We start from the raw sequence: 23,787 nt of genomic DNA, 5'->3' as shown, positions 1-23,787 counted from the left end.
AACAGTCACAGTGGATGACTGCGGTGAATGTTATAGGGAACTGTGAGTGACCTGAAGTGGAAATTATGCAGTTAGTTACAAACCCACTGATTACAAGCCACCTGAGATTTGGGACTACTAAGGATATATTAATTTACTAATTCATAAAATACTGTATAAGCATTAGCAGTTTCATTAATTAACTGCTACATCTTCGATTCATTTAGTACTTTTTCATTAACATGAAATCTGACATATGCAATTTCAAATTTATTTTTTTAACATCACAAACATAATAGAATTTTAAACCCTCATGAAGAAGTGCTCACTGAACTGAATACAGGGTATTATAAAATTGAAAGAGCAGAAGATAGGCGAAGAAAAAACATGTGCATTTTCCCACTTGGCAGTCTTAATGGAAACATGAATTAAGTGATATGGCTAAACATATTCCAAAACTGTTTTCTGAAATATGCATACAGTTCCAATGTCTATCCTGGGGTTTTCTCATGAGCGTGTTAAAGCTTTTTAATGAGAGTAGTAGGTGCAGGTGGCCTATGCTTCTAGGTCACAATTAAAGATCTTTAAAAAAAGGTCTAATCAATCAGTATCTTTAACACTCCATTTCAAAATGGTGGGTTTTTGCAACACTGCCATGATAGGAATATGTATTACGTACTGCTACTTTGACAATACTTATGGTCAACGGAAGAACACCGTTCCTTTTGGGCCTGTTTTTCCCAATACCTTTTCCTGCTGCCTTTCAATTCTGCTTCCCTCATATTTCATCATCCTCTCTTTTAAGTTATTTTCCTGAATATTCCTGTTTTCTTCTATCTAACCTCATAGTCATGCAGTTGTCACAGTTTCCTTCTCTGCCTTAAACATGTTGCTCAAAGACAAAAACCTTAAAGGCATGCCTGATAAACTTCAGCCAAGCCCCCACAGATTAAAAACCTCTTATCTCAACAGATGTTCCTCAGTGGTTTACTGTTTACAATGGTTTACTGTTCATTCCACTATAAAAACTGAGGGTGCTAACTGTATCTAACTGCTAACCCACAAAGGCTGTGTGTACAGCTAACCCATGCTGCTTTAGGTAACACTAGCAATATAAATAGCAAAAACAGACGTCATGTGAAACACCATTCCCAGGGATGCACTGATCTTTGGAGGTTGGATTTATACATAGCAGTAGCATCCAAAGTCTTATTGTGATACAAACTTGAGCAGTGTCATCACAAGCAAACAACAGAATGAAAATCAGATTGTCCTCATAAAATCAAGACCAAATGCAAAAAAGACCAGTGACTAATGTATTGCCAAGCCACTAAAACAGATGAAAAGTAAACAGCACAGATATAAAAGTAATGGAAACTTTAGCTGTACATGCAAGGGAGCGAGAGACAAAAGAAACATCCCATGCCAACATTTCCCACAGCACATGTAAGTGCAGCTATAAAGGCAAACTACTCTAAGGAAACTCCTAGTTTGGTATAGTATGTCCTTGACAGATCCATTCAGGAAATGGAAAAAAGTGACAGTTTCTATTGCATAACACTTCTGCATTGGCAAATACAGACATTTTAGGGACTAACTTTTTAAACTTTTAGCAAGACTAGCATACTTAAAAACATCAACCCAAAAGTAGAAAAAATGATGACTAACCAGTTTAGTATTTACTGAATGTGCTGAACAAATTTAAATAGTTACAATATCCTGAGAGAAAAAGTGTGCAGATTGATAATTTGAAGTTCAACTTTCGCAATACATTTTATGCATAAGTAATTGATTATACAACCTAGTTTTCTTTTTTTCATTTCCAAGTATGATCTCATTGCTTTTAATGGCTTCTTTTATAGGTTCAGAAAGAAATTTTATCTTTCCCATACAGTTTATGAACTGATAGAAAAAGCACCTAAATTAGATTGATGTTGATTTGGCCATATGGCTAGATTTAGAACAGCCACAGAAAAATTTTGATAGTGACACTAATAACCAAGCAACAAGATAATTTTGACAGCAAATGTATCCTTCAAAAGCAGAAGCCTACTGCTGTCAATGCTGTGCACCCACTTACTCATTGCAAAAATGTAAATGGTACGTAATTGCATTATTCATGGATATCGTTTACACCCATCTCAGTCTGCCAGTATTTTAAAATGAGTCCTCGAATAAACCCTTACATGGGCTGCTAAAAATCTGCAATATAAGCAAGAAGAATCAGGAAGGCAGTTTTAGATTAGATTTCCCTTTGTATTTCCCAAACAAACCTATAACTTGCACTACTTATGAACTGGAGAGAGAAAAGTCATCCCTAATTAGTTTTATTATTATTATTTTCAATTTTCATGTGAGTGGATTTTTCTTAAATAGAGCAATTGAGGGCTCTCAACAAAACCCCTAATACTCCAATTCATTATTACTGCCTAAAAAAGAATTTAATGAAAACAATTAGTAACTGGTGTTTCAGATGGAAAAATATTCTCTTATATATGAAATTAACCAATCATCCAAAATATTTTTAATTCTGTGCTGAAAATGAAGCTTCAGCTTACAATTCGCTGCTTGCATTTTCTTCTCCTAGACCACTGATGGATTTTGGGTAAGTCACCATGTGTAACATTCTTTGTACCCATTTTGATGTCAGAGATGAGCAAATTAAGATGTTTTAGCACAGTGTTTTGCAAATAAAGTGTTCTACATTATTACCCAGGAGTTCAATATGTGAACACATGACTGACTCCTTTTAGAGAAGTAAATCTCTCAGTAAAGTCACATATTGCAGTCCAGCCTGGTATGTCTTATTTGTTCTTGAGGATCACATATATGAAGTACCACCTTTGATAAACTATAGACAAAATATTTTAAAAACATTTTGGAAGTAAAAGTGGATCTGAATTTTAAGCCTTGATACTATTACATTTGATCCTGAGTATGAATTCCAGCAATGGCTTTATGTATGTCTTCATATTTATTTAGCAAGCCCATTTTAAACAAGAGGAAGTTAGAAAAGTTTATTTTAAATGATGATCTCGATGTATCTACTTAGAACTGCAGCACGCTGAGACTAGATTATTTTTTTGTAAATGTGCAATGAGCCAAACATTTAAAACTATATACATATTAAGTTATCCATCCACAGTTTAAAGATGCTCTCAGATTCTATTGTCTTTTTGATACTGAAGTGAGAACAGGAGATGCAATCTGGTCCTGTTCATGGGAAAATGGTCTGGGAATCAGAAGACCCGAGCTTTAGCTTCACTGTCAGAAAAAGCAGCAATGGATTTTTTGGGGTTTTTTTTGTTTTTTTTTTTTAAAAAACCCAACAGTGTCAAGGGTCAGTGAAATAATACAAAAAGAACTGAGCTTCAAATTTCTGAAGTTATTTTCTACCTACTTCATTTCATTTAAAATTAATAGGAAGACTAATGTGTCTAAAATAATTAAAGACAAAAAAATCAATCAACTTCAGAAGGAAGAAGTAGGAGTAAAGAAATTATAGACTGGCGCTGCATACAAATGATGGCAAGGTTTCTCAGTTACTGAGAGTTTCTGTTACTTGTTCCCAAGGGAACAAGTGGGAAAGACATTCTGTCCTAGATCACTATTTTAACAAATAAAGCATGACAGTGAAATCACTTGCTGTCTGTAACAGCACCGTTTCACACTACAGGTACAATAAATACTAAAACCCTTAAGTCTTCTCTCATGGGGAAGGAAAATACACACCCATTGTCAGCTTGAAATTATGCCTGCTTAGACAGCACGGCTTGCAGTCCCCCTTCCATAGGGCTGGGGATTGAAGGAGAAGAGGATGTAGCACACAACGTGATTTCAATGTTTGTATTTGTCATGTTCTGTGAACTGTCATCATAGGCCCTTGCAACATCTTCTGCTTCTTTAAGTATATACTTGTTTAATCAGGTTGCTAGTGTTGTATTCCGAAGTGCTAAATCAATTGCTGATTACCAAGTGTTTCTGTGACCATGCATTAATGACTAAAGGAAAAGCGCAGTCAACAACCTATAAGACAGGAAAGCCATTTCAGCACGTGGCGAACGTGGAGAAAGTACAAACAGCATGCAAACAACCAAATACAAAAAGGAAAGCATAAGACCCCAAAATCCAAGGTACTATTTAAGCATAAACAGAAGCAACTTTATAACCATCTGTAGTTGCCTCCTGTGATGCCAGTTAATGGCACATGTACTTTTATCATATTAGGTATCAAGCATAAGGGCTTAAACTTTCCATTGATCATTAAATGATCCCTCCCTAGACCTCAGTACACAGCATAACATCAAACTGGTCTGACAGATAAGGAGTTATAGCTGTATCAAATTAACTAAATATATATAAATCAAATCACTTATTGTGTCTTAAAAAGCTTCAGAAAGCTCTCCTATGGCACTGGCATCTCTTTATAATTCAATAGCATGGATACGAGAGCTGTGAGAAAACCTAAAATTTATAGTTGAACAAATCTGTTTTAAATCACAAGACTGATTGTGTTATATTCATAGAACATAACAGGAAGAATATCTTCAGAGAAGCAAGTTTCCCCCCATCTAACCAAAAGTGTTTAGGAAGTGATTCAGATGAGGCATTATTCCCCACGTTGGATATTCTGCTTCATTTATGTAAACTATTTTATTTCAGTATTTAACAAAATACTATCAGCAGATTTGAAATTTTTACTCTGAAAAAATGATCACAAGATAGAACTACTATTTTTCTTTTCTAATTCTGAAGACATAGAGCAGCAATAGTACAGAAATTTTAAACAATATGGTACTTTAAAGTTTTAAAATTAAGTTCAGCCAAAAAAAATCTAATAATTTTTTTTGAAACTAAATTGATCTTTTTCATCACAGAAATTATGTGGAAATAGAGGAAAATATTCTTTGCACCACTTCTGCTTTTTTCTAATAGAAGTTCAGACTTTGCAAAGCCATGCTTGAAATGATAGCTGATTTGAATTAAAAGCATATAAAATTAATTGCAAACTAACAGGCAATCGTCTTATGAGTTGTCTGCGATTTCCTTCTTTCATACGTATTTGTCGCTCACATAGTAAAAGAAGATATAGGTATCATCAAATCATAGGCACTGCTATTCCAGGCACTTTGACTCATGACTCCTTTATCAGACTCAAACTATCTTAAAAATATTTATGCTTCCTTCTCCATGCACTGAAGTCACTTCATAACCTCAATATTCCATTCCTTCATTTATTTTCAACCTAACTGTTGCATTTATATATATTACTCTTATGCTAGCACAATTAAGAGCTCTGATTTACCATGTACACAATCTAGTTTAAACCAGACCTACTTCAATGATGTCTCTGGGTAAGGTACAAAAGTTGATAGGGTTTGGTGGATACAGTTATGTTCCCAGATTTGAGAAGGACACTTTTCTAAAAATGTGTTTGGGTTTTTTGTTTGTTTGTTTTACTGTTGGCTGCACAACTGATCGAAGAATTATGTAGGAGGAAAGTGGCTTAATCTAAACTCCTGCCTGAAGCAGGATCCAATTAGCTGAAGCTGCTCAGGAGTATGTCCAGGGAGTACAGATAGCTCCAATCTCTCTGGGCAACCTGTTCCAATATTTATTCATTTATATAAATCTGTTTTGGGGCAGAATCTATATAGGTATTAAATAGGCTGCTAGATGCCCCTTACTGCCATTCTAGTCATGAGGAAACTCAGAAATTTGTGACACGAATTGTTTGCGGTTTTCTTTTTAAAGATTAAGGAGTAAATAAAGCAATAAAATTATACGTGAAAACTGATAGCTGGTAGTGATTTATCAAAATGAATTAATGTTTCCATATGAATAATTATCCATATTATAAAATTCTGTTGTAGCATAAGTGCTATTTAAGCAATATGCATATTCATTGTACCAACAGTAATTAACAATAAAACACCATCTGGGGAGAGAATTTACAAATGGCTGGCAAATTTACAAACTTAGATCTTAACTCTTTAATAAGGAATGAGACACCATTGTCTTAAAAGATAAAACAAATCACAAACTACAGGATATTTTTTGGTCATTATTAGTAATATTCTTTTTTGCTAAATGCAATTACCAAGTTCTTCATTAATTTCAATGAAAGAGAAATGTATCTATCACAAGACTTAAGAGCCTGTTTAACTGAATTAGAAGATACATTTAGTTATTATATTCATAAATAAAACCAAACTAGCTGTCATCCCAATTGAGGAAAACAAAATATTAAAGAATTGACTAAATTGACTTTAAATCTAGCATTAAAGTTGATTAGCTATCACTGAATTCTTTGTAAGTGAGAAGACATCCATAATTTACAATTTTCACTGTGGTAGTTATGCAGTATTTATAATTTATGGTGCTCTCTCCTCTAAACAGATTTTAGTAAAATGAAATGACAGTTCCTCATGGGAACAACCATCTAATCAATATCAAGTGCATAGACACTACTGAAAAATTGTCATCACCATAATAAACATACTTTTACATTGCCCAAATTTCTAAACATCCATTTAAAGTGAAATGGTGCACATCCAGAGCAGGAACAAGGCAGCCCAAAATGCACAGCTTAAAAGCAGTCCATCATTTTCTAAGATTTTGCTATATGTACATTAAGAAATTCTATTTATTTTCACAGTTACCTAATGCTGTAGAGATAGAATACACTCATAAGAAGAGGGGAGTCATTACGATCAGTCTGCAGCGCAACCTGCATTTTTAGAGGTCCTGCCTAGATATAAGTAACTGTCAGTCATTTAAAAATACTTTTGTCGTGATCATCCATAGGAACTGCAGAAAGCATTAGAAATTTCCAATGAAGAAGAACCCGCGCTTGCTCCTTTTTACCTACCCACCCAATGTTAGTTCCGGAGACCTAACGACTCCTTTGAAAGACAGACAAAATTTTTTAAAAGTCATTTAGAAAATGTCAGTTGTAAGTGACAATATGTTTGTGACAGAAAGTTCCTAGAAAAATCCCAATTAGCATTCGTGAACCAGACGCTTTAAGTGCAGAACAGAGTTCTTGATCCTTAGCTGGCACGCTTAGATGTCTACTAGAATGAGTATTTACTGTCTTTATGCAGCAACAAATAGATATGACAAGGGAATTAAAGAACCACAATTTAAGCGACTGCAATTTGCACTTCTGTTGGCCTGTCACAATCTTACTGTTACTTCAATACTGCATTTCAACAGATATGTTACATGATCACTGTATGTTAATCACAATCACTGGAAACACCATGGATGCTAATAATTATCATAGCACAATGATTATAAACTTAGAGTAACTTCAGATATAAGAGTTACGTTCATGTACTTACTGGAGATGCATGTACTTGTGTTATTCTTAACTGGTTTTCCAAATCTTGAACTTTATTTTTCAGTTCTGTGTTTTCAGTTTCTAATTCCTGAATCTACAAAGCAAGTGGTTATTGCAACAGCTATTGAGATATTCATTCATTTCAACAAGGTCCACTGAGAATAAGTTTTATCTGAGATCTGGCGATTTAGAAGCAATGTTTAACTAGTTATCTGATTACAAAAAACAATTAAACTTCTGTATCTTCCATATTTCAACCTTGCTTTTCTCTTTAATGACCATGCAAGATGGCAAAACATAAAATACTCTTTCACAGTTACCAGGTCTTTTTTCAGTTTTCTTTTTTAAGTATCTGCTGCAATTCTTAGCAACCTGAGAATAATGCTAGAAATTATGCTGTCATAGAAAGCAGATAACACAAATAAAGTAACATGTTCTTTTATTTCTTTAAAAAACATAGTTCAGAACTTACTCTTTTCTGTAAACCTGCAATTTGTTTCCTTGTTTCAACGTCTTTTCCTCCAGATTCCAGAAATTTCCTGTAAGCTAAGTCAAATGCTTGACCAATTGTTAAAGTTATCTCTTCTGCCTTTACATAAAAAATAAGATTGAAATTAGTATATTAAGAATATTTTATCTAATTACTTTCATTTCAGATGATCACAAAATACTTCACACCATGTATCAGGTTCAAAGGGTTTGCTTCATCCATCTTGAAGTCAACACTACGAAGGAGCATGGCAAACACTCTTCAGCAAAATACCTTGACAGAAAATGCCATGAAAGCAACTTAAATATACTTTGGATAAAGAAGGGAGACTGAACAGGCAGAACACAATTAGCTAATTTTTAGTATAAATTATGCCTCTAACTTCTGTAAATACAGGTAGTATGCTGCAGTATGTCTTTTCGTGATGATTTCTGAAGCAAATAAAGGCTTTTCAACCATTAAATGAGTTGTTTTAGTTTTAACGGATTAATGTTTTCATGTTAATGGATGTTTTGACCCCTATTGCTTTTAAATTTGGATTTCAACACTTATTTTTACAAGTCCTATAAAATCTCGATCAGCATACTGTAGATAAATGTATTTATCTGCGCAAGTATTTCTGATTACAAAAATCCAACCAAACAGAATTTGCACTTGTATGTGCAAAACAGAGTAATTTAGTAGTTCCATGCTGATTCACGTCATATGTTGTGATATGTATATACAGTCAGTGCAGAAAATCTACTTTAAACATAACAGGGGTAAAAATAAGTGTACAAGAAGTTGATTGAGTGCACCAAGCTTTCAGAAAAGAATGCGGACTTACAAGAGGCACCAATAAAAGGTGAACATACGGATATGCCATTTGCCTTAGAACTTTAGTAGAGAAAGTAAACACAGTAATAACTTTTTTATTTTTTTAAACAATTTGGCAGTGGACCAAAAAAAAATCAGAACTAACATTAATCTGGCTAATGCTTTACTAGAATTTTCTCTTCTTTATTGAAATGAAAACCTGGACTGGTTGTTTCTCATGGAAGCAGAACATTCCGCTTAATGTGAGAACATCTTTCCTTCACTAGCTGTAAGAACATGAAGGGCTGCATGCACAAAAATGGTACAGAATGTGACGCTCCCAGCCTTTTATCCATCAGTGCAACAGTAAAGTCATTCAGTAGAGGTGTGTGAAGACCTGAGTTCTACAGGAATGGGGAATTAACCCCTCTATCTTTTTACTGTGAAAAAAACCCATACAGCCACCTTTATTAAAAAAAAAACAAAACAAAAACAAACCAAACCCAAACCACACACAAGAAATTATTTCAACCAAATTAGACTGAATTAGACCAAGAAAACTGAACTAGGACTGCTTTAAAGAATAACTGTTTATGTTAGTAAAAGAGAAGTGTAATGGACACTGAGAGTTATGTAGTCCTATCTTCTCAGAAGGATGAAGGCTGGCTGAAATGAAAAGTGCCAGCTGAGGTGGGATCCTTTTAAATCTGAGAGTACTAATGAACAAAGAGTGAAACAGAGGAAAAAATGACACAAAGTTAAGTATCAGGTTAGAGAGAAGAAGAAACGGTGCATTGGTCTGGAATAAAAATGGTACTAGTGTGCAGAGACTGCAAGGGCAATTTAAAATCACAGGAATGTGTGGAAAAGAGGCTCAAGATAGAAATTTGAAGAGAAATGAACAGATGTGTATAGCAATTCTGAACAATATCTACTGAAGGCACTGGAGCAATGCAGGTGAACAACAAAATCATCAGAAACACTGTAAAGTAACGCATAATGCTACATAATTGCAAATAAATAGAAGTGAATATGCATCTTTTTCTAAAAAAAAATATTGTTGCCTTAGTACTTCCTTTGTATGATATCTCAGCTTCAGAATAAAACAAAAGAGAGGCTCCAGATTATAAAAAAACCTGAACATCCATTTTTTGTGTTGATTCCAGTGTTTTTATTTGTTAATTACTTTCTGCCAGGGTAAACACATGACCGTGTTTCAGTTAGACCCCATTTTCTTCCTTTCCTGTCCTAAAGTGTTTTTTTTTTTTTCCTGCTATTGCGCATTTTTGAACAGTTGCCTTGTTCTATCTCAGACACAAGAGAATATCAGTGGTTGGTGCAATGAATTCTCTGGTAGTGCATCATGCATTAACAAACTTGATAGACTCGGGGGGGGGGGCAGGCAGAGAAGGGGGAACCTTGCTGTAAAAAAAAAAAAAAAAAAAAAAAAAAAAAAAAAAAAGAAGTCTGAGGCAGACACATCAGCAGAAGAGCCTGTGAGGGTATCTCAGCCACAGGGTTGCAGCAATATCTGCAAAACAGCTGTGCAAACATTTCAAGCTTAGTGGGATGCACTCTGTTCTCTGAGAGTATTGCAGATGCTTGGCCTAGGATATCAAGCTGGGTAGTAAGAAGAATTGTCCCAGAAAACCATCGCAGATCAATAATGAAAAAGGCTCTCCTTTAAATTAATGCATCTAAGTTACAAGACACTATACTGGCATGAAGATTATATCAAAGTGACCTTCCAATTATTAGGGCAGGCTATCTGCCTTTATTAACTATTCCTGTTTTATTTCAAAGCAGACCAATCAAAGTCTGTAACAGTCACCCAAATTCTTTCAAAGCTTCTTGCATACTTACACACTTTTCACTGTCAAATACATAGCACAGATGCTTATTTGATTCTGAGTCTTTGCATATGAAAGTAAATATTCTCTTGTCAGTTTTATCATCAGCACAAAATGATATCCTATGGAGTTGACAGTTATGCTGGACTTCCTGCAAATAAAAAGAAAGATTATTTTCAAGAAATTACAATACTTGCTTAGGATATAGATGCACAAAGTAAATCTCTGGATTTCCTTATGTACCAAAGAGCAGGCAAGTTGCAGTAACATTTTTGAATGTGTCTCATTGTACACAAGAGCGCTCAAAAGTGGACTTGAAAGTCTAACAGAGGCTAGCAAACTCATCTCTTAACAAATGTTCCCATTTTTACTGAATGTAAGCAGGAAGTTTTTATTTGGACAGCATTTATCTGGAAGTGTTTATTTGGACAGTAATTTCTGTTCTAGAAAACTGGTTTTACTGTTGCTTTGCATCCCTGTGCAATTTATTTAGGGACTGATTATGTAAAATAGTCTGTTCTTTTTCCAGGTGCACACCACCTTCAGATTTCATCATCTCCCAGGGTTTGTTAAAACGGTTTTACTGAAATAAGCCTTTCTATCATAAATATAGAAAACAGAAATAAAATGACTGTGTTATCCAAATACAGGGGCACAGAGAAATAAATCAGACATCTAAATAATTGCTTACTTAAGGTGCAACATAAACAGCTTTTAAACACTATTATTTGCATATTTTCAATAATATATTTTACTTTCCATTAAAAAGCATGTTCCAGCTATTTAAAAAGTTGCAGTGGCAATGCTCTTCAGCTGAGAGCACTTGACAAGACTGAAATAAACTATCCCAACTATTTTTTTTGTTGTTGTTTTTCTTCAATAAGTCTCTTCTTGGTATTTTATTTTATTTGGCTTATTACATGGGAAAGCAGTATTTGCTTTAAAGGAAAATATGCAGTTTAGATGTGAACTATTATCTATTAAAAAAAAAGAAAGTTTCTGTGCAGCACTGGGGTTCCCAGATTGCTATAAGCTCATAAACAATGGCGTTCCCTCTCTGCACACAACCATTTATCAAAAAAAAAGTACCATACGGCAATCTTTTCCCCTTGCCCCACCTAGGTCCTTCTCTCAGTCTTTACAGCCATTCTGTGTATCCTACTTCATCCATGTCCCCAAATGTCTCTCACATTTCATCTCTTTCTGTTGTAGCTCTTTAACAGTTACATGTAGTAACACATGCTTGTTCTGGCTCTTTTAGGTTTACAGATCCATATACTCACTTTCTATCATTTAAGGACAGAACCACTTTTCTATAATTCTCCTTTTTTGAGTGCCAAGTACAGAATCAAATCCTGATACATGAGCAGGCCTCCTGTTCCTACCACAATTAATAGTCATCGCATGAATATAAACCAATATTCCTCTGTAACAATACTGAAGTGATTTGTTTCAAAAACACACAGAAGAAATTACTGTCATCAGTGATGATAACATTGAATTTAAGTAATTTCCTAAAGCATCTGTAAATTGTGCAAAAAAAAGGAAAACTTGATTCAAATTTACATTTATATGTAGCTTTAAGAAACGAAGTGGGGGAGATAAAAAGACTACTCATAGCTGATTACCATTTGAGTTGTAATAACAACATTGCTAAGAGATTAGAATGTTCCTATTCCCCCAGGAACTTCAGTCCCACAGCTTTCTGCTAATCTCTGCAGGAAGGGTTAGGAAGACTAACATATTTTGGCATTTAAAACTATTATTTTAAAAGTTTTTGCCCGGATAAGGGGTTTAGTACCCCTTTCTGGCGGCCTATGACATAAGGAAGATGCAAAAACTGCAGTTAAAGTTGACATGGATACTTCTTGCCCCCTCTGCTTATGAACTGTTGAATTGTGGTTGTACCAGGAGTCTGAAATGAAAATGGGTTGCAAGTGGATACAGCCTTGAACTAAAACTACCTTTTCTCAAAAGGCAGTATTGCTGCCTGAATGGTAGCAATTACTCCAAAATTAAGAAGCAGTAACAAACAGTTCATTCAAATCCAACATATGTATAAAAGATTTAAGAGCACTCAGATGTTAAGAATTGCTGACTGTTGAATAAATACTTTTTAGCTTGATTATATTTATCTCATTATTCCTCTTTGAAGTCTGTCAGGAGGATGTTTTGCTTACTATGTAACCCCTTCCAAAATGCCAGAGCAAACAAAGGAACAGAAAACCCATCCGCAGGATGACTCAATGGACTTAACTGCTGAAAAGGCAGGAATTGTCATGCTGTGCCAGATCAAACACCTACAAGAGTGCTTTTGGCCTGCTACATGAAGTTTACAGAGAAATGGGTAACACACCTGAGAAACATAAGCATTCTAGGGAGGGGGCATACCATAAAAAAAAGATTTAAAGACACAAGAAAAGGAGGAAAAAAAATGAACAGGTTAAGGAAAGAGAGGTGCAAGCAGCATGAAGAATGGGTCATTGCAAACAAATTGTCTCCTCATTCACCTGCAAACACCTACAGGTGGGCACACAATGGTGACCATTTGGAAAGGTGTTTATCATATGCAGTGTTAACATTTATTTACCACAGTGTTTTCACCTTCCTTAGAGTTTAAAAGTTCTGCTGTGAAAAGATTAAAAAAATTATATCCCACATTAGCTACAGTCTGTATTTTGGAGTATCACGTACTGGGAAGATGTCACCCGTGTGCTGTAACAAGAAATGGTATTTTAGAAGAATTTTCCATCAACAGAATGGCTTTCATTATAATACTTTTTAAAAACATAAACCAATAAAAACATTAGAAACAGTTAAAACAATATTTAAATACTAGTTTAGCACCATAAACATATACGTCTGTTACCTTTGTTTTTGGATCTAGAATTTTTACACCATAGATTGAGATTTGTAATTCAACTTTGGGTGTCTTCTGGCCTTCGGACTTCTTGATATGTCTTGCAAACTGTAAGATGAAAAATGTAACAGCAATCACATTAATAGTAAGTTTTCTTTATTTACTACTTCTCATTTCCTCTCAACTCCTTCCACTTGAAGTTGTTTCCTTCCTTCTTCAAAAAGCTCTTATAAACAATGCTAACCATTCCCAAAGTCACAGTTGGGCACAGAATAGCATTTCTGACTGCACACTATAGAATATTCCTATAAATCAAGAAAAAATATTTTAAAATTACTTAGCTGGTTGTCTTGAAACTTTTGTCTGCTGTTTATGCACTTAATTTAAGCGTTTGCATGAGATTTCTAGAACAGTAGAAACATGAACATTTTCAGACAGTTTGTCAACCGCTCGGTTGTTGAGCAGTGAACATCATTACATTTTCCACATCCCACTCTATTTCTACGCTCACTTCTGTACATGTGCACAGAGGGTACTTCCCATATGTTCCTCTAAGGAAATCAGTTCTTTTAAACAGGTTCGGTGTGAAAGCACTACAGCTGGCAACACCTAAGAAATACTTGATCTCTTCATCATATTCTCTGGATTTATTTGCTAACAGTTCACTAGATAATGGCTAGACAACACTTTATATGACTGGGTTGGGTAACATGTCCTATTTCAATATACTTTCCATCCTTTTATATCTCCTTTTCTAGCTGTTAGATCTGACTTGTCTTTCTCTCATGAACACTGCATATAAAATAAGCACAGTATCTAAAATTTGCTACTGCATGGCAGTTAAGAAGTGTCATGTATTTTGGTAACTTTCTTAGCAAAGATACAGAACTGCTCTATATTTTGCTCTGTTACAAGCCCTTTTCCTCTCAAGTCTTCGACAGCCTGGAATGGTATTTTCAAATGCATAATTAAGGACGACAACTCACTGAAGGCCAGCGGAGTTGGAGTCTCTGCTTCACAGCTATATGTTTGAACACATCGTCCTCAAACTTGCTCCCACTCAAGTATAACTAAGTGCATAATTCACCATCAGTACAAATAAACTACATAAAAAGTCAGTGAGGACAATGACTTTTAATGGCATAAAGAGTCTAGGATGTCAACAAGGGTGTTAACCTATCTTAAGAAGGGTTAGACCTGGAAGACAGAAGCCTGAATTACCTTGTGACTGTGAAGTACTTGGCTGTAGCCAACTGATACCTCCCCTACAAACACCTAAACCCCTGATTTTAACTGTTTATTTAGGTGATAGTTGAGGGTTTGGGTTTTTGCTCTGTCCCTATTCCTATGCCAACTAGTATTTGGGAAATTTCTCCATGAACAAAACTGCTTTACACGGTATGACTCTCTCCACATATTTTATCTCATTCTGCTTGTAGGCAGTTCTGTTCACAGCAAATTATTAACTAGTTTTAAGAAGCCCCCTAAAAGCATGTAATTAACCTGTTTTTCCCCTCCTCCCAATTTTATTCTTCATTCTGAAAGCACACTTATTGAAAATTTTAGTAGCTAAACATTAATTTATAAACAATCCTATTAACTTCATACAGTAACATGACTGATCCAGTTTATTACTGATTAATCTACCACATTAGCTGATAAGTATCACATGCTTCACAAGTTAGTTAAAAAAACCCAGACAAAACATGAGCAAAAAACCCACCTAAAACTACTCTATGCCATTCTTAAAACCAACTCTTAAATCTCAATACCCATTTTGTATTTCAACAGCTAGGATTGCTACAGTCACTGGCCAAATATTTTATCAAGGTTTGTACATGATGACTTACTAGTGAAAACCAACTAGTCAAAAGTCAAGCGAATCTAACATAACTTCTAGTTCTGTCTCTCTTCAGTATCATGTATATAGCTCCTGCAATATACACATCCTTTTCCTGTCCTCCTATTTATCTTCAAGCCTGTTTCTCGAATAGTTAGAGTATACTTTTAATAGAGTTTAATGACTACCCCATCCCTTTAATTAAGGTGGGTTATCTCATACTCATCCTTTTATTTAAGAAGAAAATAATTTTCTAGAAAATAAAATTAAAAACCCTCTAATCACTGGTTTACAGGCATTTTGGCCAACAACATTTCTTGACTTTCTAGAAAAATTCAAATTTGGTACAGGGAAAAAAAAACCTTTTTCTGTAATAAAAATCACTAATTAACTCCTCCCTCCCCTCCCCCCCAAATCTGACTTAAATTTTATACTACCAATTTAACCGATTTTAAGTCTCTGGTTTAAAAATAGGAAAATGATAGGCCAATCAATGTTTTATTAGCACAGATTTTTTTTTTTTTTGCCAAGACGAGTATTAAATTGTCTTTCAGGTCATTTTCATAGATTTACTCAATAGCCCCACTCCATCAGCCTTCCTTTCTGAGTCATAATTTGATTATGTCCTTTTATTGGATAAAACTTTGAGGACATGTGTGATCCCTTTTCATAGTACTACAGGGTTCTGCACTTGGCTCACTTTGCTATGCATTAAATTGAATGACCACAAAAACCACAGGCCACCTGGACAGTTTGGGTGTCTGAATTTCCAGTGTACTTTACACTGCACAGAAACATACCTATGCAACAGATAATCCTGGGGTGCACCTCGATTTGGAACAGCCTTGAGCTTGAATGAACCCTGGCTTTTTTGAAATGTCCCTTAATAAACAAGATGCGCACAAGTATTTTTGTGCAGTAATGAAGAGGATGCATAAACGATGATTTGATTTTACCAAGTTAAAGCTATAATGTGTGTTGAGCATGATGACGAAATGCTTGTTTTTCCAACTGTAATCATCTCATCGGAGTCCCAAACAACAGCTACAACATGAAAACTTTTTAAAATAAGTAGATCTGAATAACTTGCACGAGTTTTAAAACAGCTGGCCAAAGCTTACTCCAAGTAGTCAAGAAGTCTTACAACACTGAGGAGGTTTCAGAAGATAATTCTGTGCCAATACTAAAAAAAGGTAAACAAAAAGACCCTACTGTATCTCCACTCTCGAAAGGCATAAAACAAGTTCAAGAACTAGAGAATTCAAGTGAAATGAAATTAATGATGATCAATATGGATTTCACAAAAAATGCAGCTTTTCAAAACAGACAAAGCATTTGACTGAGTTTTGCATGCCATTATATTTAGGAAATGAAGCAATACAATGAAAATATTAGTTAAGTTAGTTACATTAGTCTCCAGATGCAGTCATAAACAGGAAATTGTCATTGGGAAGATATGTTTCTAATGTATTCCAGCAGGGTTTATTTCTTAAGCATGACATTATTGAACAATGACCAGGATGAAAATAATTACTGATAAAATCTGCAGGCAGAAAAAATAAGAGGAAAAAACCAGGAGAAAAGTAACTAATTATCTGACTTCTAAAATCATTACAGAGGAAGCTTGCAGATCGTGAAGGCTGACAAATAACACAGAGAATACCTCACCAACCAGAACACCACAGATTGCCTGTATGCAAACAACCCATCTCTGTCGCACTGCCAACTTTGCAAATCATACATATGGGAACAAACTTACTTTCTTGGGAGACTACCCTGTGAAGATGGAACGAAGAATGCCTTGATGTCATGGGAGGCTTTCCGCTAACTGTGGACCTTCTCACAAAACTATAATTCAAAGATTAATGCAATCCTTGGATATTTCAAAAAGACCCCTAAGGAGACAACAACGGCTGCACTGCATCAGCTGCTTGTGAGAAACTACTCAAATTTTATGTTCTGAGGTTTTCAAATGCAGAAGGATGTTGACAAAATGGAGAAAGATCACAGGACATTTGCAAAAGCTAGCAGAGGACTGGAAACCCACTTTGTAAGAAACTCCATCAAATCAAAAACAAGCTAATGGTGAAAGAAAAACACAAAAGAGTCTCTTCAACACAGACATCCAGAAAGACAAACAAGTTTTTTAATCAAAGGTTTACTGGGATACAGTGACTGAAAACTAGTCGCAGATAAATTCAGAAAATCTGGTCCAGTTCCTTTCTTAATGCTTTTCCTGCCCGCTCCGTGTTCTGTGTAATAACAGATAACGTACAGATACCGATCAGTAATTTCTTTCATATCTGACCTTCTCCAGAATGCCAAGTTCAGTCACCTCCTAAACTTGTCCAGGGTTTGAACAGCAGATCCTAACACCAGGTATCAGCCAATTTACCTTTTTTCTTCTATTCTTTCTACTCATTCCTTCTATCTAAAGATGACCTTGAGGGCCCTCTGGACAGGGGAGATTTACAAACATTATTTTCTCCTTTCAGCACACATTTGAAACAAAGTTATATTTGTAGCTCCCACAGTAACAAGATTATTTAAGAGAGTAAAAATCTGTAGCCTCCCATTGGCATCAAAATGGACAATGATATAAAATTATAATGAATCACAGCATGGCTTGGGAAGAGATACAACGGGCCAAATTCTTAAGCTGTTAGTTTATACATGTATTGCTCTCAGGCAAAACACCCAGATTTGGCCCAATAATAATATGTGCAGCTCAGTAGGATGGGCTGGCTTTTAACTGCTTTTGAATTAACATTGTATTTTTCTTGAATATTTCACGGAAAGCAATAGACACAAATAAATCTATTTTCTATGGTTTAATTTAGCTTTAAAAATAAAAAAGAAAAAACTTCCATATATCTTGCCTTTTATTGCAGTAACAGGGAAAATTTGCATACTTTGAGACTCTTATTAAAATTACATTTGAAATGCTTATGCATCAAGTCTTAACAAACCACAATCAGAGGATTAATCAGCAAAAAATAACATGAGGAAAAAAACCAAAAAAATCATGTTTTAAAAACATCCAGAAGCTTTAGTTAAAGAAATAATGGTTAAAACAAATTCTATCAAAATCAATGTAAGTTATGCAAATCAAAACTATGTACTTTAATATTTACACCTCACTGCACAATTCAAGAGTTCATTAAAAAAAATTGAAACATCAAAGGTAGACGTTTCTGTGATTTGGGTGCTAATCTTCAGCCCAGGAAACAGAGGTTCAACTACCTCATTTTATGCAGGATTCCAGTGAGACATCAGACATTGCACTTCATATGGACATCTTAAAAGATGTCTGTTTGAGGGCAACGTAGTTGTCTAAGCTGAGACACAGCTTTATACCTGGCTTTGAGAAAATGCTTTTCATTATAAGGAAAGATGCCTGGGGGAAAAAAAAAAAAAAAAAAAAAAAAAAAAAAAAAAATCGGCCCTATTTCTTTTGCAGTGACTACATATCTTTTTGGTCATATTATGGTCCAAACTCTCATGCCCATTTTATGTGGGTATAATAAAGTTATGACCTCTGAAAAATAGCTGTCAAGAAGAGGAAAAGGATAAAAAGGCCACAGATATGCGAACCTGAATCTCTCGATAATCAGCTGGGTAGGGAAAAAAGCTGTCTCAGAAATCCATTTCTATGGAATAGGTTCTATTTTATTTCCCAAACACACACTAGACTGAGAGGAAGGCTATTGATCTATTAACCACAGTATGGAAGACAATGCAGTACAGTCTTTTTTCCATCTCTCACTCCCTGAAGGTTTGGTTTTTTGTTTTGGGTTTTTGGGGATGGGGTGTTGGGTTTTGTTTGTTTTGGGGGTGGTTTTTTTGGTTGTTATTTTCTTTGGTGGTGTGGGGGTTTGTTAGGTTTTTGGTGGTGGATTTTGGTTAGGTTTTGGTTTGGTTTGGGGGTTTTTTTTTGAGAGAGCGCGCGTGGGTAAACAGGTATTCTCTTCTTCAACTCTTCTCATCTGATCCGCCTTGGTCTTCAGGCTGTCCGCGGCTGGTCCTGAACCACGCATTCTGCTTTCTCCAGTACTTCAAAGAGAACAGACATGACTGTAAGGCTTGACTGGAAACCTCTTTATCCCAATATTAAAAGGTTTTCTGTACTCCACCCTTCTCTGTCCTTTCAACAGCAAATGAAACTCAGCTTTAACACAAAAGGCAGCTCAGAACAATATCCACTGATGGTCCACAAAGGGCAGCAGCAGGACAGCATCACAGCATGTGTGGAGATGCGTGAAAGAGCGTTCTTCACTTTGTGTATCCTTACGGGTCAAGGAGCTGATGAAAAGTATTTCAAGTGGCTTCAAAGTGATTAATTCTATTTACATTATCTCTGGTCATCTCCACTTACAGAAGAACAGAGGAAGAGAAAAAGAGGCTGAGTTGGAAGCTGGGTAAGAGAACAGCCTTAAGTTTGGTCCTCACAAAAACATCCCTTTGAAGACTGTAAAAGGAACAGCCCAAAACTCAAGTGTTCACTTCTGGTTTCTCCCTAACACCCCTCCACGGCATTTTCTTACTAGTGGTCTGGTTATGCTGCCCCTTCCACCTGTTCTCACCTCTGGCAACCCTTCAAGCACTTTTTCAGAAGGACCAAATTCATTGCTACAGTCTGATTTAGAAGTTATATCCTTCATTAATCAAGGAAAGTAATCATTTCACTTTATAAAATAAAGTGTGATTTGACAACATCTACACATTCGAATAATGTGGGCATGTTCTGATACAATGTCTTGGTACCATTTTCCTTAGTTTTTAATTCATTCTAGAAATTAGTTTGACTAGAAAACTGGAAGGAAAAAATTGTTTGTAATAAATTATGAGAACAGTTCACCTTAACTTAGAAATAAAAATAAACATTTTAAAACATTAGTGTCCAACTTTCTTCTTTCTCCTGCAGTACAGCTCCAAGAAATTTGAAAACACAAGGGGAAATCCCAACTAGATAAAACCACTGGACAACCCTCTAGAAAAATTAAATAGAGATGCTTGAAAAAACCGTACAATCAAATTGCAACTGACCCAGCAAAACTGTCAAGTGTTTACAAAATGCAGTAGTAGTATTTGGGATAAAACAAGTACAATGAAGCACCAATAAAAATTTCCTAGTTACTGTATTTTACTGTAGAACATCAGCTCCACCTGCTGGTAAAAGTAAGTTCATGGAATGGACTGCTACAGCTTTGCACAGACCCGTTTGGCCAGTGAAGGTCTTCGTGCTGTATGAGTTAAGAGCTTTTGATTTAAAGAAGTAAAGAGTTGTATATCAAATGTCTATTCTGACACAGTTTGATGACATGATGGCTTAAAAAAAAAATAGTTTACAGTCCCAGTATTTTATGGTCTGTACATCACTGTAAGTACATGACTTCAAAAGGTTATTAGTGCAATGCACGCCAGTTGTAAAAATAGCTCCAAAGATTAAGAAAGTCAGCTGTTTTTCTGCTAGCTGTTAATTTTCATTAAAAACAAATTATGATAAACAACATTATGATTAAAACCAAATCCATATAATAAAAAAATATAAATATAGCATCACAAGCTATACATCTTTTAAAAACTCTCTTACTCCAAAAACCACTATATACATTTTCTTTCAATATAAGACATTAGTTTTCAAGCTGTTTTCACGGGTTTAAAATTTTTAATTAACATTTTCTAAGAACAAGCTAGACAATGTGGTTGATAATAAAATCCAGTACCTCTAGGCTTCTCTTCAAAGATTTCAGATGCACAACATAAATCAATGTTGAACTGAGTATTCAATTAGTTGAGGACTGTTTCAAACATAAAACCTCTTTATTGCTTTCTGAATTCTGTTCCAAGATTTTTCAAGTCTTTCCAAAAGTTGCCTTTAATTACTTTGTGAGTTTTCTAATAAACTTGTGATTATATAAGATCCCATGTAATACTTGGCATCTAAGCTCCAAACTTTCAAGCTTGAAGAAAATAGTGTAATTCTGGCAGCAACAATTCAGACACATATCTCCAAGGCGGTTTATTTAGGGAACACGTGTAAAAAGTTAGAGCAGATATCTACATACTCTAATGACATCACAAGTATATACAAAAAAATTCTACTTTTAAATTTTAGTGCTAGGCTTACAAATGTTTTTTCCCCAAGAAAGGAAAATAGTTCTGGCTCTTCCTACACTTCAGAGAACAGTTATTTGAAATCCTTTTTGGACCTACTTTCAGAGCAAACTATTTGAAGGTACCAAATCATACAATACAACCCACCAAAAGCCTCCAGTGGTCAGTGAGAGCCCAGGTTAGCCTGGACTTCCACCAGTGAGACAGAGACACTTAGCAGCTGCTTTACTTTGGAGGAGTCTGATAAAACATCATTAAAATAGAATCAAAACTTCTCCATAGCAGGATATTATCTTGACAGATTTCTGCACAGAATTAACTTTGCTCAGGGTAATGGAATTTTATAAACATAAAACATCTAACACAGCAGGCTTCACTCCAGTATTAACTGTAAACTGTACGAGGTGCACGCAAAACCATACATTTTGTTTCCACTGGCAGCACGCTGCAATGGTTAAAAAAGGGTCATACTTATATTAGCCTAAACCACTTGAAAACAACTAGGCAATAATGTCTCTGAGGAATGGCAGCAGAGTAAATCTTTTTGGCATAAAACATTCTAAGAATTGACTAAGTGAATCTTTAAAGGCAGCTGTACTATTTTGGTAGACTGAAAATAATGGCAAAGAACTTCTGTTTCAATACCTTAACACAATTACTAATCAATCTTGTGAAGATGGCTGCTTCAAGGGAAACCTCAGTCTTAAAAGCTGAGCTACATGAATAGTGTTTCATGCCTTCTTTCTTTCTTTCTTTTTTATTATAGTAATAACACAGAATCAAATTTTTCAATATTGATTCCCAAAATTTTCTGTCCATTTCCGAGGAAGTTCTGTTTAAATGAATAATGAAGACCATGCAAAAAGTTATGGGAAGTACAACAGTAGGCAGAACAATTTTTACATCTAAAGAAACTAATGCTCCAATAGCTCTAAGCAGCTAAGCATGAAACAGGGCAATTCCACAGCAATGTGAGTTAGCAGACAAATCAAATCAGCATTCCCTACCACAGCTCATAGCATTTGAAGAGCTTTAAGCATATTAGCTGTCACTCCAGCAGTCAAGTCAAAGCCGTGTTATCAGTTAGCAACCCTCAACAAGTCATTTCACTAGGATACTTTTTAATTGTTTACCGAGTCCCTCAGTGCCCAAGGACATATAACGAAGAAGAAATTGTAAAAGTCTGATTTTCTCAGCCATCTACGTGCACCAGCACATAGATGGTGTTTGTGTGCACAGACCTTTTCCAACAAAACATAAAGACCTGGAGGACAAGGCAGTAATGCCCCTTGTCATAAACAGGCTTGGTTTGTAAACCCTAATCTATCACCACAGCTCTATTTCCAGATATATCACCAATTATCACAGCTGGACAGTCAAAGACATTCCAGCTGTGTGCCACAAACCTTCACCTCCAGTCTAACAGTCAGTTTTCGTGGATCAGACATGTGAGCTTTAGATGAAGAGCAGTCAAGGACAGCCAGTACCCACAGAACTATCACAGCCCACTTATGACGTGGTTTGACATTCTTACTTCTGGTCTCTGGTACCAACAGCTTACCTTAAGTGGCTGGGTACTCTGTTTTTTTGCAACAAGAGGCAACTCACCTAACTGGGGCTCACAGGAAGCAACGCAGAGCCCAGAGAAATGCAGGACAGGCATTACTGAAGTCACTACTTTTTGGTCAAGGAAGAGTTCATTTGCTTAAATTCTCTGGCAACACTCTGGAGTGCCACAATTAGAGGCATTTAATAGCCATAAAGTGAGGATGGCAGTTAATACAAATTGTTGCTACCTAAGTTAGTACTAACGAAGCCCTAAAGTTTCCAAAGAACAAGCATTACATGTTGAGGTACTTAAACTTTATACTATAATTAATTGTATAATCTAGGACACAACTAAATATTTGTACAGCAGAACATCTGATAGTACAGGCATAATAGGGAAGGGCCTACACACCAGTGAAGAGATTAGTAAAAGCAACTGCTTCTAGAATGAATGAATTTACCTAGAAACACTTACAAAGTGTCTTAGCTGTGAAAACAGGTTAAGAATACATTCCATTTACATTTCACTAAAGAAATTCTCTTACCTTTAATTTTCTAACAGCATCTCTTACAACTTCTGTACCTTTGGGCTGCTCCACTTCCGTACTGCCAAGAAACTGAAAGGATTGTAATTTGTGAGAAATAAGTTATGCTTTGAAATGCCTAATTAGCTCAAGAAATCTTATTTTCCAATTATTTCCAAATAACATTTTGCAAAGACAACTGTTTCAATAGTTGATAAATAACAAATCTTCATACAGCTATTTCTAATCAAGAGAATAATAAGGACTAAATTCTAATTAGACAAATATAAGAGTTATCAAAAGCAGCTTTTAAAAAAAACATTTTCTTTATCTTGATCCTATACAACTCTGTAAATTAGAGGTTAAGTACCTTTTTCCACTGGGAAATTGTCATTTGGAAAATAATGAAAAAAATGCAAAAAAAATACTGATATAAGAT

General features: G+C 35.3%; 1 protein-coding gene across 8 annotated transcripts in view; it reads right to left on the bottom strand.

Annotated features, from left to right (window-relative positions):
* GULP1 (GULP PTB domain containing engulfment adaptor 1) overlaps positions 1-23,787 on the bottom strand; it is a 165,535-nt gene that overhangs the window by 23,517 nt on the left and 118,231 nt on the right. For all 8 annotated transcript variants that reach the window (XM_052792411.1, XM_052792407.1, XM_052792410.1 and 5 more), the window contains 5 exons: positions 23,370-23,441; positions 13,329-13,427; positions 10,473-10,610; positions 7,797-7,913; positions 7,326-7,418 (listed from right to left, as the gene is read on the bottom strand). In XM_052792411.1, coding sequence (XP_052648371.1) covers positions 7,326-7,418; positions 7,797-7,913; positions 10,473-10,610; positions 13,329-13,427; positions 23,370-23,441 — 519 coding nt within the window. The remainder of the gene's footprint in view (positions 1-7,325; positions 7,419-7,796; positions 7,914-10,472; positions 10,611-13,328; positions 13,428-23,369; positions 23,442-23,787) is intronic.

This window comes from Harpia harpyja, chromosome 7 (assembly GCF_026419915.1).
Source record: "Harpia harpyja isolate bHarHar1 chromosome 7, bHarHar1 primary haplotype, whole genome shotgun sequence".
Classification (NCBI taxonomy): Eukaryota; Metazoa; Chordata; class Aves; order Accipitriformes; family Accipitridae; genus Harpia; species Harpia harpyja.
Note: the sequence above shows the minus strand (reverse complement) of the source record. Positions and strands in the feature narration are given on the sequence as shown.